The sequence below is a fragment of the Sander lucioperca genome, chromosome 2 (assembly GCF_008315115.2).
Source record: "Sander lucioperca isolate FBNREF2018 chromosome 2, SLUC_FBN_1.2, whole genome shotgun sequence".
Lineage (NCBI taxonomy): Eukaryota > Metazoa > Chordata > Actinopteri > Perciformes > Percidae > Sander > Sander lucioperca.
Window position 1 is genome coordinate 18,805,511 of NC_050174.1, and position 19,699 is coordinate 18,825,209.

At 38.4% G+C, this 19,699-nt stretch overlaps 1 protein-coding gene and 1 long non-coding RNA gene across 2 annotated transcripts; one reads left to right on the forward strand and one right to left on the reverse strand.

Annotated features, from left to right (window-relative positions):
* Positions 1-6,409: 6,409 nt before the first annotated feature.
* On the reverse strand, positions 6,410-11,126 carry LOC116050994. Its single transcript, XM_036008260.1, has 14 exons — positions 11,014-11,126; positions 10,789-10,873; positions 10,501-10,639; positions 9,857-9,949; positions 9,383-9,769; positions 9,179-9,250; positions 8,814-9,046; positions 8,542-8,720; positions 8,369-8,459; positions 7,527-7,874; positions 7,317-7,434; positions 7,046-7,137; positions 6,757-6,874; positions 6,410-6,540 (listed from the first exon to the last, which is right to left on the reverse strand). Exons 2-14 carry the CDS (start codon positions 10,861-10,863, stop codon positions 6,410-6,412), a joined length of 2,076 nt encoding a protein of 691 aa, XP_035864153.1. The 5' UTR covers positions 10,864-10,873; positions 11,014-11,126.
* A 5,951-nt stretch (positions 11,127-17,077) lies between these two features.
* Positions 17,078-18,462, forward strand: LOC116048161. The gene is made up of 3 exons (XR_004104562.1): positions 17,078-17,091; positions 18,172-18,261; positions 18,380-18,462. It is a non-coding gene; the product is annotated as an uncharacterized LOC116048161 (long non-coding RNA).
* The last annotated feature ends 1,237 nt before the right edge of the window (positions 18,463-19,699 follow it).

Below are 19,699 nucleotides of genomic sequence, written 5' to 3' on the forward strand. Positions count from 1 at the left end.
TGCCTTGACATACAGCACCTTGATTTTGACTCTGAGGTGAAGTTACCTCTCTTTCTGAAAGAGAAAACCCAGAGTCTCCCTCATCTCAGGGTTACCAAACTCAGAGTTTTCACTAAACCTGCTTTCTGAAATACCACCCAGATCTTACTTTCCCACTCTGTATGCAAATAAACATGTGAATAACACAGACACACTACTAACAGAATATAATAATATCTACAACTCATGATTCACTCAGTGGTTTCAGTAACATGAGAAACACTCTGAATGAGTAGGCCTAGGCTAGCCTACAGATTTCCGATCATAGTTGAGAGGGCAGTGTTAAATGTGGACACGACACAGTCCTGTTATCACTGCTATTAGAATGTGAACACGTGGCTCAAACCACCTCCATATTTCATCCGATCTCAATGCATACTGAAAGAGTTTTCACCTGTACTTAAGAGTTGTCCACTTGTTTGTGTTTGTATGGGTATATGTGTACATATACATCATGTGTTTTGGTATTTTTGGCACACTTCTATCCTCAGCTTACTACACTAAGACATTAAGTCTATTTTTCTAAAATAAAGAGCTTTGTGCAATAGTGTGATGCCAACCATGTCTTTGAAACATTTCAAACTGAGGAAATGATTGTGCCATAGGTCAGTGGGTATCATAAATGATGAAAAAAACAATCAGGTCTGTTCTAATAGGACCCTTGGCGTTCATTTGGATAACATCTTAGGCTGAAAGGCCCGTGTTGAAAGTGTGTGTTATCATTTACAACAAAGATTATATTTTGTACGCACAATTGGGGTGAATCAAAGGGTTTATTTTATACCAGGCTGCATTACAGCGCATATTCATATCTAAACACAATTAAAGCTTACTTTTCAGGTACAGACTGTCATGAAGGTTGTGTAGAGGAATAGAAACCAGTCTCTCTCCAGGCAAGCACAGAGAATATGGTCTGATCTTTATTCTCCATGCCAACTATGAGCTTTTATCCTCTGGAAGAAGATATAGGGTACCCCAATGTAAATTAGACATTATTTTTAAACTAGGCCTGATTTGGACCTGCATCAATTAAAACTTTAAATAATGTTGCTTGAGGCTGCAGGGGTTGTGCAATAGCTTCATGATATGATGCATAAGGTAGGTTGCCTTAATCAGTCTTTGAAAGATGAGCAATAGATTGTGGCTGTGTGATGTGATTCAGTCTGGCTATTACTTTGTTTATATTTTTTTATTGTAAGTAGGGCCTATATGTCAGCTGTATGATAAAACAATATGTCAAGTGTTATGTGTGAAGCATTTGAATCATATCCCTCTGGAGACAATAAAGTATCAGCTGCAACATGGTCTCCATGATGTGTAAAAATGAAAACGTTGTCGTAGGACTATAACAAACACATCGTTGGAAAGGTCTCAACCTGGACAGTAACATCTGTCAGTCTGAAGAGGATACATTACTCCTGCTTTGAAGTATTGACCTCTGAACCTTGAACCCAGTACATCTTTGAAGGCTTGTCATTTAGCAACAGAAGGTACTACACACATAGGACCAGCTGTTCTAGAAAGCTCTGGACCTCAGCTCTCATGTAGATATGGTCACCAAAGTTTACCCACTGTAAGCACTGTCAAATATGGTAATAAGCTATTTTCACCTATTTACCGATTCGATTTTTAAAATCTGATGACACCAGTGTGTTCCCCATCCCATAAAACCCAGGGTGTAGCCAACATTATACACTGCCAACTTCTAATTATGAGAAATATACCAATATATTTAAAAACTACAACTCCCACTAGATCCGCACCCCAGAACCTGTTTCAAAGCCAGTATACTTGTAGTTCTTCCGGGGTGGGTGGAGGGACATGTTCGACTCCTGTGTTTCTGCTGTCTGCCGTGAATGGGCTCCATTCCATTTCATTTTGCCGCCGCCGGCCGGCCGACCGAGCAAACAGTACATGAGACAAATACATGAAACTTTATTTTATTATTATTGTTATCTTTATTGTTTACATCCTCACATACAACGTGTGACGAACAAATCAATAATACTTGTGATATGTATTTTGTCTTTTGGATCCGCAATTACTAGCTACGTCACGTCCGCGGAGGATGCCCGGTTAAGTAAACGTTATTAAAAAAAAAAAAATTATTATACGGTACTTAACTTACTGGAAAAACTAAGCAGCTTGTCCTACGGTTGCTGGTGACAAAATCACTCATTTAATATCCACATTGAAGCGATACTGCCGTTAAAGCACTGCCTGATCGCTGTCCGATTCTATGACATGAATGACCGCATTGCATTGTGGGATATGGAATTTGAGTGCGCTCCCCTTGTACTGTAGTGTTTGTTTACAGCAGCATATTATAATATTTCACCAGTAATAAAACCGAAATAATGTAATTCATTAAAGAAATGAATACCATGTTAACATCTCGTAAATAAATGTAGATTAATGTAGCGTTATAGTTTTAAAATGTCAATAAACAATTTAGCAATCCAGCATCCCTGGTAATAGAACCCAAATAAGAACGCCCCTTTGTGTTAATTATTGTATCCAGAGCAGTCCTTCAGCAGGATGATACAAAATATATTTGTTCTAATGTTATGCAATAATTAATACATCTTACTATATACTTACTTGACATCCAAATGTCAAAATGTTATTTTTGCCTGAAAATGACTTTTACTTATTTTAAACAGCCTATATACAACTGGCATACAACAGAAAAATGACAAATCAGTTATTTTGCATACATATTTTATTTTCACGAAGACAACATTAGCATGAACAAGGTTACATGCACTTACACTAACTCACAGTTTTATTCCTGAAGTAATGGCATTGGGAAATTTGTTGATTTTTTTGGAACAGTAATAGCAGTATAAACAGGAAACACTACAATCAAAACTCATGGGTAATGATCATTGTCATTTTCTAAAAATAAGTTAAATATAGTAGCATGTACATTCAATTCCAAATAAGCCACACTGTCACTGTGAATAACAATATACTGGATTATGCAATTAAAAAAAACAAAAAAACTAGGGCACACAAATATCATCTACAACAGGGTTTTTCACATTTTTGAATGACGATTCATTCTACAGTTAAGAGCATGAGTTTACAATATTTAGTCCTCTGCCCCAAACAGATGGGCAAAGATATCAGCTGTTCTGATCAGCTGATCTCATCTATCTCTATCATCCTGCTGCTGCTGCCCCCATTTAAATATGATTATCTCTTTGCCTTTTGGACATTCATGTTGCTATTATGCGTGTGATACGATCAATGCTGTTTCATACAGTGGCCGACCTGGGCAAATGCGCTACAGTGGTTCAAAGCACTTACACTAGAAGAAACATGCAGTGCGTAAAAAACGCACAAACCCCAAAAACATATGCAACTTAAACACTGCATATCTAGTCAAAACACCATAAGTTCTACTTGTCTGAAAAAGGAGTGGTAAGTGAAACAGCATGACATGATATATATGTAATAATGACAAACAGCGGTAAACAATATTGTTTGGGATCACTTTCAGAGCGATTTGATGGACGATAGAAACACTGACAGCCAACCAAAACCATCCAAATGTACAACACGACATGGCAGATGTAACTGCAGAGGAATTACAATTACTACATTGTCATTGTAAAAATGAATTTAAATAGTTTGCGTGGTGTGAGTTATCCTCTAGGTGTGGTCAATCCCTCTTAATGCACTTGTATTTAGTGTTTGTTTTTTAGTTTGCATCATATCTGTGTTTGGAGCCGTTTGCAGTTGCGTATTAGTTTAGGCATTTAGCAACGTATTTTTTCATTTGCAGCACATATTTGTTGTTGTATTGGTTTGGGATTTTTGTATGTGTTGTTTTCATAGTTTCCTGAATATGGGGTCAGATTTATCGCATATGTCGCAAGCACGATAAAACATGCTCACAAGCAAATTATATTGTCTTGCGCACAGATATTAGTCTTTGCATAACAATTCTACAACCGAGTGTCGTGCAGGCAGCTGGGAGTGTGACACAAAACATAGGAGTTACATAATGGCATCTTCGTGTATGAAACTAAACAGCATGCGCACAGCGCAGCCACCACGTGTGAGGAAGTGTCTGCTCTGAGAGAGCTAGAGGGCATACATGTTCTTGCAGGGAAGATTATATAGCGCCTGCGACACTTGACATAAATCCGATGCAATATCTTTCCATCTATAAAGCTAGTGTTGCGAAAAACTCTGGTTTACACTGCCTCAAAATCACTCTCATCTGAACTCTCATATACATGTTCTTTGTCGTCCTCCGGTATGTCCTCGGGTCCATCCTCAAGCAGAGAAGCAGCATTCGGTCCTAAAGCCTGGCTGTACCTTGAGCTAACGACTTGGAACTTCTCCTCCACATCAGCAAGCCTTTTCTGATGAAGACACAGCAGCCCACGATGCCCCTCTTCACTTAAACTGCCTACAAGGAAAATACAGAAGAGCTGTGACAATACCTCAATTGAGTTAGTGTAGTTCAGCTAGTCATTAACTATACTAAATGAACTACAGATAATTTAGATTCAGCCACAAGGAATCCATAATGTAATACCTGAGGACCTCAAAGTGATAGTCCAGGTCATATAGGCTTCCCTGTTGCGAGAATGGGCACATTTATTCAAATATGATTTTGTTATCATCAAGGGACCTTGAAACTGCACTGAGTGATTTCAGAACCTGTTTTTTTCAATTCTGAAAATAACCTGTGCTTTATGGAGACTTTTGTACCCTAATTATAAAAAAACACGAAGTTGCTAGTCCCAGCTAATTTACACCTTCATTTATACTTCTGTGGAGGCTCCACGCAGACCTTTTGCCGTAGCCTACCTCACTAGTAGCTCTCTACCGAGCAAATTACACAACATTGAACAAAGAGATAATTTAGCAACAGTGACTATAAACTACCACTTGATTTTGTAAAGTGAACCTTCTGTAGCACCATATTATCGTTGCCTGTAAAGTATAGTGTGTCTTTGCACTGAAAAACAATTGATGAGGTTTGGCCATGTAAATTTCAGTTGAGCAGTTGTTAATGTTGCGCTGTCCCTCAAGTACGGCACACTGGATGGTTAAGGACCACTGACAAAAGGTCATGGTGTCAGTAAAATCAATAGGCAGGACGTGCAGCACTAGTTGCTTAGAAATTTATAGTATCCCTGAATCTGTCACTGTAAGGAGAACACAAAAAATTTAATTTGGCTTCTTACCACTGTTCCTGCCAGAAGACATTTCTGACATCATTTTGCGGAGACTCCAGGCCAGCTTTCTGAGGTAGGTGCAGTGCTGTCTCATCTCCCTCATCAAAATGATCTTTTCCTCTTGAAGCCGCACTTTTGACATGTAAATATCAAAAATCTTCTTCTTTGTGAGGATATTGCTCGATCCTGAAGTCACAAAAATAACATCCTTGAACACAAGTTTGACCTGTACAGTACATTCTTAACAGAAAGCATACCTGCTAAAAGATATGTAGTGTAGGCAAAACCTAGCCTGGAAATCCAGACACAAATCCGAAAGATTAAGGGTCTGGCAATGAGTAATAAAAATGGCCCAACTCGAGGGGCGGCACAAGCATGCATTTGAAATTTTTAATCTCACTGCACGCAACTGGATAACACTAGGACCAATCACAACAATACACGGGGTGACGTATCCAGAGCTCCATACGCTTAGCTACCAGCGGAGCTAACTGGGAGATTAAACTGTCGTCATCTGTTTAGCTCGCCTCTGGCCCGACTATATCAGATACACCGATGTGATTGGTGCAGCTCGGCTACAAGGGCATAGTTAATGAGCAGCATTACTGAATGCCAGAGTGACTCGCTGAGCAAATTCAAATTGTGCTCTCGCGAGAACTCTGGATTTCCAGGCTAGGCAAAACCCATAAATACAAGCAATACACACATACACACACACAGAAATTGTTCAATACCTCTGCTGTGCACTTCCCACGGCCATATTAGACAGTCTGCCCCACTGTCTCCTCCCACCACAGAGAGTCTGCTCTCCACCTTATCCTCAAGGATGCGTTCCTCATCTGCAACCTGCTCATTGTACAGCTTGATTTTTTCAAACAGCTTTTTCTTCTCTTCCCCCAATTTCCTTCGTCGCAACTGTCGAATTTTGTTGCTGTCTATAGTTACAAAATACAGAAAACATAATGCAGATATGATAAATGCAATACTGTTAAAGCCTTATACTTAAAATCATTTAACAATTGATACATCAAAAAAAAAAAAAAATGAATAAAAAGACATAATAGCCATAGTATCTGTAAAATTCAAAAGAAATAGATTTTAAAACTAAGGACTTGTAGATACAGAAATAAACAATCCAGATAAGACATCTGCAAGTGATATAAATGACAATATTAGATCAACTGATCTAATATTGTGCTGGTCTGATTATAAAGGCTGGCTTTTCTGTGATGAACCGCAAGAAACATTTCTTCAATTGATTCCTGAAGAGGTTGTTGGTCATCACATCTGGTACCTGCAGAATCTTAAAATACAAAAGCAATATAAACAACAAAAAACAAAACAAATCTGATCTATCTTTTAGGTTGTACATTTAAAAATTCCAAATGCATAAAGCAAAAGCTAATGGCTGGGGAAGGAGCAGGAGGTGCAGGGCCATGCAAGGAAGGTCTGAGTCATATAATTGACTATCACAATACATTAGCAAACTATGTAAAAGAATGTCCATAAAATATTATACCATCAGAAGCCCATTCTCTGACATCATGAACCCATTGATGCACCATGTTGTCAGGGCAACCAAGTTGATTGCTCAAATCTTCCAGTCTCTGAGACTCAGCCTCAGCCTTTTCACAAGTCTACAGTAAAAAAAGCAAGATTTTTAAGATGTTATCTTCAAAGGGTAAGACAAATCATAGAGGCTTTATACTGTATATACAGTATCTAAGACACATTGGTCAAACAGGACATTGTTTTTATATGAATATGGTCAGTAAACCTGATCATGTCTCATGTTAGCTGGTCAATACCTTGACGTATCTGCTGGATAATGCCAGATGAAGGCCATCCTGCTTCCGTCGGTTCCATCCAATAGCATGGACTGTTAACATGTCATTCCTGGCTTTTTAACATAATGAATAAAGTGATGGAGGAAAGTCCCATTAATGGTCATCGTTTTTCAGTTAATCAAATCCTTCACAGTTGAGCTTTAATTTTTAGATAAATGTAACAGTTTTATTGATGTATTGTCATAGGGTATTATTAAGAGTTTCATCTTACACAAAGAGTAGATTGACTTACCAGATTTTGTCATGTACTTGGTTGTGAGGGCACAACGAGAAAGGTAGCTGTTAACCATTTCAACCTCCTCCCCTGCAGTTGTGCCAGCACCCTCTTGGTTTTTGCCACTCCAGATTATCTAACAAATCAGTGTGGACATTTATTTTATAATCATATGTATTATACACAAAAGTTACCATTTAAAATTGTATGATAAAGACCATGTAGTACCTCACACTTGGTTGAATGGGCCTTGGCATGCATGACAGAAAGGAATGGCCTCATCTGCAGTAAAGGTCTGAGTTCTGACATGGAGACCGACAACTTTTCAAGGTAGGGCCAATACTTGCAAGCAATATCCGTGCAAAAGAACTGTCCATTTGTGGCTGCCTGAAGCTCCTTTTGCAGGAACAGCGGATAAGCAAATATTTCCCCCCTATACATGTTGAGGGCCTTCAATAGCACTCCGTGTCGGCAAACAACTACCTCAATGCCCTCTTCATCCAGTTTACTAGCTCTTCTGGCAGTCTCACGTGCAGCAGACCACTGACTGGCTCCACAGATTCCTCTGCCGGCAGTCTGCATGACAAAATAGTTATGCTTATAACAGAAACAAAAAAAATGATCCTATGTAATTACTTTATCCATCAGGACCATGGAGTCAGGTTACATTACACCAAAGAGCATCTTTATAATGATTGGAGACATTAAATATTTACTTTCAAAATACAACTGGATGTTTTGTCAGGGCTCAAGGAGCTTCAGAAAATGCATCTTTCACTTAACCCTACTCCAGCTAAGCAAACAAGGTGACAAAAACATGCATACTCACTACATGTTACCGAAATCTAGCCACTTTGGATGTCACCACACATACCCAATTTCAAACCCAAAATTACTTGGATGAGATGCAACATATTGCTCAAATTGCTGGTTGGGAGATACTAGTCTGTTCCATTTAAGCGGACACCATCTGGTCTTGAGGGAAGAAATAACTAATTTGTAATGGAAAATCCTACATTTCAAGTTTTAAGCCATACACTGCAAAAACAATATATAAATATTTAACTAACACTTTTCATTTTACTCCTGATCTCCTCAACAAAATGCTGTACTTCAGCGTCCTTGGCGATGAAAGTACCGTCAAAATACGGTTGCTCTGACCTAAATAAAATAAGAAAAAAGATCTTGTTCAGTGTAAGACATTACTTGTTCAGTTCATTTTACTAAGTGTAAAACAACTAACCCTTTTGACTGTCGAAATCGGTACTGCTTTCTGTTGCCATCTGCGCAAAGAGCTATCATGTTGGGTGTACATGCCGGGCAGGTGAAGTGCTGTACACTGGCCATATTCTCACAGTGGTACTGGCAGAATGTGTACTCCAAATAACTCCTTTGGAATATGTCTCCATGGATTTTGCCAGCCTATACATTTGCAGGTGAATTAGTAAAAAAAGTCAAATTAAGTAGCTCTAAAATATCTTTACTTGAGGCAACTATTATCCACGCTGATCTTACCCTTCCAAATTGACAGGTCCTCTTCTCCAACATCCTCAAAAAACCCTGACGCGACAAACTGGGAGCCACAGTTTTCATCTCTTCAAATGAAGTGAAGACATCCACTGAAAACAATGTGTCAGCATTCACAGATGCTGGCCAATACCCACTGCGTATGAGGTCGCTCATGTCAGGTGTCCACTGTGCCAGACATAATTTGCAAGATAGGTTTGGCAAGTGCAAATCATACCGACCTATAAAAAGAAAAAAGTAGTAAATTTAATGCATGGTTATGTTGTGACAATACCTCTGGACTGGACAAGAAAAATATATATATAAAAAGCCATAGTTCATACCATTTATGCAAACCATAATTATTGCTCTACCAGCTGATTCTGTTATGGTTGCAGGATCACACATGCACAACTGGACAGGTCTCACTGTAGGCAAAAGACATACTGAAAAGAGAAGTTCAATAAATAGTGAGAAGCTTTAAACAATTATTATTATTATTATTTTTATTAAATTAAAATTTTAATAAAAACAAGGACACAACTTCAACCACTTTACCAAAAAGATCAAAGCACTACCTTGATTGACCAGTGTATATCCGCCATCTTGCTTTACGCAGCACACTGTTGGCTCTATGGGCTTGTAAATTCCCCCAATGCAGGACTCCCTGTTATGGAGTGTGCGTTTTTTGTGGATGTGTATGTCACACTCCGTACACAGCCACTCCTCTGGCATGCAGTCTCTGCATCGAATGATGGCAGGAGATGTGCAGTGGCTGCAGTTGTTCTCTGGAACCACATTGCAGGACAACAAGGAGCTCAGATGATAAGACCTCGCTTTCCGCCACTCATCTTGGGCTGCAGATTGGCGCAAGCCCCATGATGTGGAGGTGGAAGGATGTCCACTTGCATCTGCAATATCTTCTGAGGTCTGCAGAATGTCCTGCAGTTTGTTCATCTCACTCTCTGAAAAACAGATAAAATAAAACAAACATCTTTTCACCTTTCATGCTTTTTACTAACTTGCTTAATTACAGTAGGGTTTCATCTTACCAAATAACTGTTGAGAGGAGTCTGACTGGGTCACTGTGAGAACCTCCTCAGCTGACTCCAAAGGAGTAGAGTCCTCACTGGGAACCACGGAAACTAAAAAGATAGATAGAAACAGGCTGTATTAGGCATAAAAATACAATGTTTGTTTGATGACTTCAGGCTATAATACGGAAATGTTACATGTAAATCAATATTAGTTACATTCAATATAATATGAACCTGACCAGGACTGCTTCACTTCCATTTCACATCTTTGGATTAGTTTAGCAGTAGTTGACATTAAAGTTAACATTGCAGAATGCATTTATAGTCCTAGTTTAAAATATACATTTAAAAATAGATGAAGTCAAAACATACATGAAAGATCCACCATGTGGTCTTTCTAATGGCACAGTTTAACATATTTAAAAGGACAAAATTATCAAAAATAGGAAACAGAAACCCTATTAATATCCGCCATAGACAAAATAAAAGAAACACCCCCTATTTTTGTTGTCAATGTTATAAAAAGAAACAAAAACAAAATGTAATTACATAAGGCTTAGCTATGAAATACCAAACTACATATTGGATCGAATGGACACAGTACTTAAGTTAATTCCGATTCTTGAGATCAGTAATCAAAAATAATCTTGGAAGACTACCTGTAGCTGAAGCACGATTCCGTGTCTCTCCGCTTCTGCTTCTTTTTAGCAGTGGACTTCCTTCAGCATTTCTTTCCACCCATCGGACCTGAAAAGTACTGCCTGTAGCAGAGTCTGCTTCGCCCTTGGCTTTCTTTTCCTTGGATGGCAGAAAGATTGAAGAAAGAAAGAAAGAAAGGCGGAAAGAAGAAGCATTGTATGACAACACTGAAATACAGTTATACAAATATCACTCTCTAATTCCCACACTTTAGTATCATCACCAATATGGCAAGATTACGGTCTTACTTTTTCTTGAGCCAGAAGCATATCAGCAAGGAAAATAGCATCTTCTGCTTTCCAGTTATCTTGCTGATCAGCCATTTCAACAATACTATGTTGTATAAGTGAGACAAAAACATTGTCAGAAAGAAAGAATGCCATAGGCACGTTCAAATGTTCAGGCACTGTGTGTTTTGGACAGTAAGACAGTAATGTGAAATACAAAAGAAGGAATAGAATGACAATACTTACTTGAAGACAGTAGGCCTTCTAGATGAGATCGCAGTGCTGGCGCAAGCGCGAGACAAAGAGAGAGACAAAGAGAGACAAAGAGAGAGAGAGAGAGAGAGAGAGAGAGAGAGAGAGAGAATGTCTGTGTGTGTGTGTGTGTGTGTGTGTGTGTGTGTGTGTGTGTGTGTGTGTCTGTGTTGTGTGTCTGTGTTTGTGATGAATATAATAGGAGTGGCTCTTAAAAGAGCCGTTGGTTGATTAATAAAGGAGGTACTGTAGAGGTGGAGGTAACAGGGAGAAGGGTGGTTGGTAACAGGAGCTGTTAAAGAGAGGAAAAAAAAAACAAAACATGGTTATTTATCTTGCAGCATGCATGAATTTCTCACATAAAAAATAGAGAACTGTATCAAAATAAAAAAAAGATAACCATGATGCAGATGTTGCATAATGTAAACAACTTGTATTTTGTAATATTCAACATGTAAACTGCATGAATATTAGCAAAATAAGGGACAGTAACGTTTGGTATTTGAGCTCAGTATTACAAAGCTCTAACGGTACAGTTCACGAATGCACGTAATGTCAGAGGTAACGTAGGCTAAAACTATGTTTACAACACTTTACAGGATTATTAAAATTACGCAAAATAAGCTTAAACGATTGTTAAATAGACCCAACCGGACACGACATGACCAGTTCCGACAGTCGCGTCGGACCTGTCAAGCTAGCCTTTCAGCTAACGTTAGAATAATAAAACGAGCTAACGTTATCTTATTTATGTAAATCACGTAATTATTACGTTAATAACATTCGGCTCTCTATCCCCAAATTAAATTAAATTAATATGGCAACACTAATAGGCAGTCTATCAAAGTTCAAACAAAAGCCATTAATGAATTAAAAATATATAAAGCTAGCCTTTTAGCTAGCTAACGTTGGAATGATAAAACGAGCTAGCGTATTTATGCTACTTTTTTCCTAAATCCTTCAATTCCCAACTCTAATGTTAATAACCTTCGGCTCTCTACCACGAAATTAAATAAAGATGGCAACACTCATGGGCAATCTAACACAGTTTAAACAAAAGCAATTAATGAATTAAATACATTAATATATGTCAACGATGTATCTTCATCTTACCTGGCAGGGAAGGAAGTTGGAATATACTGTTCTTCTCTTTGGTCCGCGGGGAATTGTTGGCATTGAGGAAAAGTATCGCCCCCTGCTGGTATAGTACCTTCATAATGCGTGTAGTGTTCACGCCTCGGCGAGGTAAACCGTGACACTGACACGCCAAACCCAGTGGACCAGCGGGTGTATTACACGCTTAGGCGTGATACTGGGTTGCCGTACTGCACATCAGACCAGCAAGCCGAAGCAATGATAAAGGATAAAATATCCCCCAGAGCTCCGTTCAGCGTGTGCACGCAACATGGCAAGCCGAGGCAATAGTTGCGTCTGTCTGCACAGGTCACAGACTGTATAAGATAATGGTTTGTAGAAGAAAAACAGAGAAAGCGTGCACTAGTAGGACATTTGGTCTCTGCGCTCTGCTTCCCATCACCAAGGGCACGTGCTGGCTGCTAAGTGATACGCGAGCACTCCAAATCACTTTTAACCAATCTTCTCTACCCCTGCATCACCTAGCCTATGCAATGATAAGCTACTCGCTGTATGCCTGTGTCTTATTAAGTTGAATGTTTTCATACAAAAAGGATCTTTACACATTATCAGAGCTGAATATTTGATGACTGCATTGTAATATTTTATGTAGTCTTGATTTCGGTGTTTTCAGTGCTCATTTACATTTCATAGGGTTGTTAATCTGGTTCTTCCAATTAATTGTAGCACACCATAGTCAACTTTATTCAAATAAAACCAAATAAAAAAGTTTATGTCAAGCCCTGCTAGTTATGTACAAACATACAATATTTGGTTCACGTTGCTATCGGAATGGCTTTCCACTAATACATTATTTATTGAAGGATGTAAAAGTGCATCCCTTGCTCCTATTTAACCTTTTTGTGTTTAAGGGGCCATTGCTTACCACTTTCTTGTTCATAATCTACAACATTCCTTATGGCTTCTTATTTCTTGCTCTACTGTTACACTTACTTGTTCATTACACCTTTCCTGTTCTCTCTCTTCAGCATCCTTCTTTGCCTCGGCTTCTGCCACCACTTCTTTCATCTCTCCTGTCTCACTTTGTCTTTCCTTTGGCTGTCCAGCATTTTCAGGCTCTATCTCCATCCTGTCCTCTCTTTCTTCCTGTCCATTCTCTTCCTCTACTTCTTCATCTCCTCTTACCACTGCCTCTTCATTCACCTCTTCTCTCACCACTGCCTGTTCATTCTCCTCTTCTCCTTCTTCTAGTGCCTGGTCGTTTCCCTCTGTCTATCCTGTGCGTGTTCCCACTCAGGATTCCAAGCTTTTAATAATGCAAATGAAAACATCAGGGGTATATGGTATTCAACAATAATAAAACTTGTAAAAGAATGAACATATAATAAAATGTAAAAAAACAATTTTCAATTTTTCCCCCCCTTCCATTTAAAACAAAATAACTGCGAACTGTAAATATATTTTAAAAATATATATTTATTGTATTTAATTAAAGTGCATCAACATAAACAAAATTGCAAAGGCTTCTCTAACTGAAAAGTCACTGTGCAACAAAGATTGTTAAACATCCAAAGTAGTGCCGAGTGTTGTTATACAGCTGAGGAAGAGCAACATCAGAGAAATACCTGGGGCTATGTACTGTATATCGAGCGTCCAAAACTTTTAGCATGTTGTTAAACCCTCTCTTCTCAACAGAGTAAACTGGCAGTATATCCGTAGCTATGTAGAGGGTAATTGCCTCCGTTATGGCTTTCCACCTTGCCCCGCTCTTCTCATACGGTACACTGTTTGAAAAGCTTTGTTGAAGAGTTGTTTGCTTTGCAAACGGGGTGCTAGCGCTAACGCCACTAGAGTGGTTTTCTTTTCGAAGAAGGCAACACTTCTCCCACTCAGCCGCATGTCTTCGCTTTAACTGCTGAAACAGATTTGTCGTACTGCTACCAGCAACAACAACAACAACCTTAAGACATAGTTTGCATCGAGGTGTTTTCTGTTCCTCATCAGATGCCGTAAATCCAAACAACTCCACACGTCTGAAGTCAAAGAGCATTTCTTTGGAAGGAGCTGCTCTCTTTCGCCAGCTGTTTCTGCCATGTTGTGTATGCATGCGCTGCCCTCGGGGGAGGGGAGGGGCAGACCATGGGGTCATAGTGTATGAATGTTTTTTTACATTCATACATTACATAGCCTATCGTGATCTCTTTACATTATTTGTAGTGTAGTAATTCTCCATGCATTACTGCTTAATTATTGTATTAGACTAAATTGTTGCTGGTATGGTAAGAACAAGATAGTGTTGAGTTGGCTCCTATTTAAATTCTTTATGGGGGTATCCTACATACTCACGGCCCCCTTTAAAAATGATGACGTCACGTTTGGGTCTAATTGCCAAAGACAATCATTTATCATTATTGTGCACTTGTCAATAAATAATTGTTCACTCAAATGAGGTATCTTCTGATTGAAATACTGTTACTTAAATGTGAGGTGCACATAACAAATGTATTACTTTGGTTTTGTTGTTGCTGTTGTCATATACTGTCCAAATATCATCAAAATGGTCACCTCTCTTTAACAATAATGAAATCAGGCATGGATACAGTTGAATGTGACTGAGTTTGAATATGAAGATAAGATGCTGTTACTTACCATTAGAGCACTATTATCAAAGATTTTGCTTTGATTTCTTGAGCGCTGTAATTTCTTTGCATTCGCTCAGAATTTGCCCATGCGGGCTGTTTGTCTGGCTTTAAAAGCCAACAGCTTTCCACACTAAAAATGGTTTAAAAAAAAAAAAAAACACAATCAATATATGAGTTGTCATTATTCAATATTTTTAAAATCCTTTATTAATCCCATAACAGGGAAATTGTTTTCATGATTTTATGTTGCTTATTAGCCAAAACATAAATACAAACCCTGGGTATCTGATATATGTAAAATGCAAATACATACAGTATGTGGGGCACCCTGCCTTCTGGTTCGCCCTTTACCCACTAGTCAAAACCAACAGATGTATAACACTCATTCATACCCTCAGCCATCTCACTGCTAAACAAATAGGAAAAGGTAATATCAGCTTAAATTTGTTTTTTTTTTTACAATTTTGCTATGTATTGTTGTATTTGTATTGATCTTGTGTACTTGTCACTGCTGCAAAACCAATTGCCCCTTTGGGGACAAATAAAGTTCTACTTGACATAACACACATACACCAAATAAGGCATTATGTCTAAGCAAACTCAACGTGTTGTCATTACCGTGTGTTTTAGATTTAGAAAAACTGATTATCTCAAGTAAGTGGATGCATGTTCTACTACAATCAAACAATAAATCAGTAATGGCTACACTCATGACATGACAATTATGACATGAAACAAAAACTGTATACCAAAATGTTAAGTCTGTTAAGTATGCCTAGTCAATCAGGTGGGTTATAACTACATTGTAAGGACACTTCGTGGTATGCACAAAAACTTGGATCAAAGGTGACCATTGCATTAATGAATAGAGATGGTAAAGAAAAACAGTGTCATGAATCACTGCACATTTTTACCTTAGTACATCTCCGATTTGCACCGTTAATCCTCTCTGTGCAGTGGGGGCAGTGGCGGTAGGTTGAACCTGGCATTGTGACTATGAAAACAAAAAGAGACCATTCAATCTTTTTTTTTTTATATTTTACCTTACTTCAATATGTCAGTGAAAACAAGTACAAAAAAGTAAAATTGATGCAGGTATGAGGTAATTTTTTCATTCCTCAAACTGGTTTCTGCCTCACACACTAGACTGTTTCTACCAGAAACTGACCTGAGTCAAACCCAAAGTAGCAGCAAGTAAAGCCAACGCTAGTGCAGGTGTTGTGTCTTGTTGTGCAGCTTTGTGATTTTGCACGTGTGGTAGCCTATTTTATACAGACATATTATTCAGCTCAACAGTGTGATTCCGGAAGTAAAAATACCATTTATTTTCTCCATAAGGATTTTGATTATCAGGCATAATGTCTAACTGGGTTGGACCAAGAGCTGTGAGATTGTGAAACGAACGTGTCTGCACTTACACTGGACAAGAAGTCCGTATATCAAGTTTTTTTTATATGAAAAACCGGTTTTATTCGCGTTGTCATGTTACATGAAGTACTACACTGCCCACAATCCCAAGCGTAACAGCGACGTTTCTTATTGGTGGCGTTCCCTGGAAATGTTTACTGCACCAGCATAATCACAAAAACAATATCTAGCTATGTACATTTGTATCTTTGCCATATTTGCCATTTTCAAAATGTTATGTGGCCCCGAATCAAATATTTTATGGTTACGATTTATCTCTGAGCTGGTTGGTTTGGTTTCAGCCTTAATGAATCGTCAATGGAGATTAACTGGGTAATGCTACCATAGTTGACAGGGGATTTGGTCTAACGTTACCGAAACTTTAACGTTTCGTTATCACAATAAAACAAATTATTAGAAAGTGTCAAAATATGCTCCCCATATCCTTACAGAACACACACCGTTTCAACAAAGCAATTAGTACATAACACCATATTAGCTAGACAAACTGTCCCGAGCAAAGCAGTTAGCTAGCTAGCTAAGTCAGCTAACGTTAGCCAAGTCCTCCTTTAGCGGACATAAAACTAAAGCAAAGTTCATAACGTCAAAGTTGGTAATAGTATTGTAGGTATTTTCTTGTATGGTTGTAACATTATAGACAGCCTGTGGCAAGATTAAAAGAGCCACATTCCACATTTTCTTAGCCCTCGTGTATATCTCGTCCGTTTTCGGAAACTCCGAGCCTTTCCGAACGTGTGAGCAAGGTCGCAAGAGCCGCGTGCATATAAAACGCACCGGTCTCCCTTACTATTATTGGAGCGTAACTGCACGAAGAATTTGACTTTGGCGTACACATTGCACGTATTTTCAAAGTGTAAACCCGTGTTATTTGTACGCTTTTGAGTGAGACTGGGTTGACCAAGATGATGTAGGCACCTGTGTAAGCTCCACTTTAAAGGCAGTGTTGGTAACCATTTCCAATATACACTTTTTTTTATATATTGTTTGAAATGGTCTTTACACCCCGACAGCAATAGATAACTTATGAGCTCTGAAAAAGGAGTGAAAAAAAGATCCGTATCACTTTAACCGCTCCCATTTACGAGCCTGAGCTCAATGCTGCATTGCTAACAATAGTCATGTTTGTTTTTAAACATTCGGTATGATATTAGGTGTTTAGTTACCGGTAAATTAGACATGACGTAAAATTTCAATCCTTTCTCCGCTCTGTTCTGAAGCAGTGGTGCTAGTCTGTTTGTGGTGGGGGGAACCCAGAAGGCAGGGGGCAGGGTTAGATGGAGCCCCGGGGAGATGCATCTTCCTAGATTTTCTACATTACCAACCCTGCCTTTTAAAACTGTTTCTAGGCTTATTTTATACTTCATATATAATTGCATAACTTGCCAAAAAATGACAATACATCAAATAAGCCATCAAGACAATTTTTTTCGTTGATCAACCATTACGGGAGAAATCCCAGAGAGACGTTAACAGCCACAGCTGGCTAACACTGATTAGCTCGGGGCGGTGCACTGAACGCATCAAAACGGCATTTTTTTTTTTAACCACTAATATTGCTCAAAATATCACCGAACCTCTGCAATACCATGATAAGGGTCCCTACACATAAAACGAAGCACCAACAACTTAGTTGGCGAACACAGAGTTTATTAAAGTGTTTTACAAGTCTACAAGCCTTAGCAGTAGGCTAGGTCCATATTGACAGGCAGTCCATACAAGTCGACTACCGAATGCACTGGAGTTCAGTTCAAAGTATTTAATGCTGTTTTGGATACATTCAGTACACTGCCCCGAGCTAATCTGTGTTAGCCATGTCTGGCTGTTAGCATGTCTCAGGGATTTCTCCCTTAATGGTTCAACGAAAAAAATTGTCTCAATGGCTTATTTGATGTATTTTCATGCCGAAAAAGACCATGGGGTCCATTTACACTTACACTTCAAGACAATCAATTGTTGACATTGCTATATCACATTTATTGTGTTTCAGGATGTTTTACAGGTTGTACAGGAATCTCATGACCCAGAGATGGTGGAAGTAGCAGATGCTGTAGTGGAAGTAGCAGATGATTTTGCTCATGTAAGCTTTTGTCTTTTATGATTGACATCATTTTATATTCAAAGTCCCTTGTATAAACAAAATGATGTCAATCCTAAATAGATTTAATGTTTTTAAATTTGTTAATGTTGCCCAATAGGATTTACAAGAGTGGCGTGCACTTCGTGCAAGGCAAGATGAGGAATACCTTGAAAGTCTGCAGACTGACCAAGGAAGGGTAAAGCACAATCAGCCATGTTTTATAAAATGTGTATATGTAAGTGTATAAATAAATAATTTGGACATCAACAGGATTCACACATAATAAAAAGCCCACTGCATCTACTGCATACAGATATGTGTAACTTCCAAGAAAAAAGTAAAGCTGTTTGACAGAACCATGGATAGCACTCTGTAAGAAGCTTTGTTTGTAAAGCTGTGTAAATCACATAATAAGAAGCTGGGTGGAGGCCAAAACGCATCTTTCCTGCACCGAGATATGTTTATAGGAGCTTCCGATGAGAACCTACTGTAAAGCTGTTAAGTGAAATGAACAGGGTTTACACATTTTAATATCCTCTGTGTATAGGAACTTCTGCTAAGAAACTACCGTAAAAGCTGATTAATTGACAGAAACATGGATAACACTCTGTAAGAAGCTTTGGGGAGGGGAAAATGCATATTTCCTGAATAAAGATATATGTATAGGAACTTCTGCTAAGAAACAACTGTAAAGCTGTTTAAGTGACATAAAAAGGTAATAAAAAGCCCTATGGAGGCCCAAATTCATCTTTCCTGCATAGAGAGATGTGTATAGGAAAGTCTGCTAAGAAACTCCGTAAAGCTGTTTAAGTGACATAAAAAGGGTTAACACATCATAAAAAGCTCTATGGAGGCCCAAATGCATCTTTCCTGCATAGAGAGATGTGTATAGGAACGTCTGCTAAGAAACTAACTTCAATTTATTTCAATATGTTTGTAGGACCTTCTGCTAAGAAACTACTGTAAAGCAGTTTAAGTGACATGAACAGGGTTTACACATTTTAATATCCTCTGTGGTGCCAAGAAAAAAAAAATCAATTTCAATATATTTGTAGGAGTTTCCGTTGAGAAACTACTGTAAATATGTTTAAGTGACATAAACAGGTTTCACACATCATAAAAAGCCCTGTGGAGGCCCAATGCATCTACTGCATACAGATATGTTTATAGGAACTTCTGCTAAGAAATTACCGTAAAGCTGTTTTAAGTGACAGAAACATGGATAACACTGTAAGAATCTTTGGGGAGGCCAAATGCATATTTCCTGCATAAATATATGTGTATAGGAACTTCTGCTAAGAAACTACTGTAACACTGTTTAAGTAACAGAAACAGGGGTAACACATTTTAATATCCTCTGTGGTGCCGAGAAAAAAACAATTTATTTCAATATGTTTGTAGGAGTTTTCTTTGAGAAACTACTGTAAATATGTTTAAG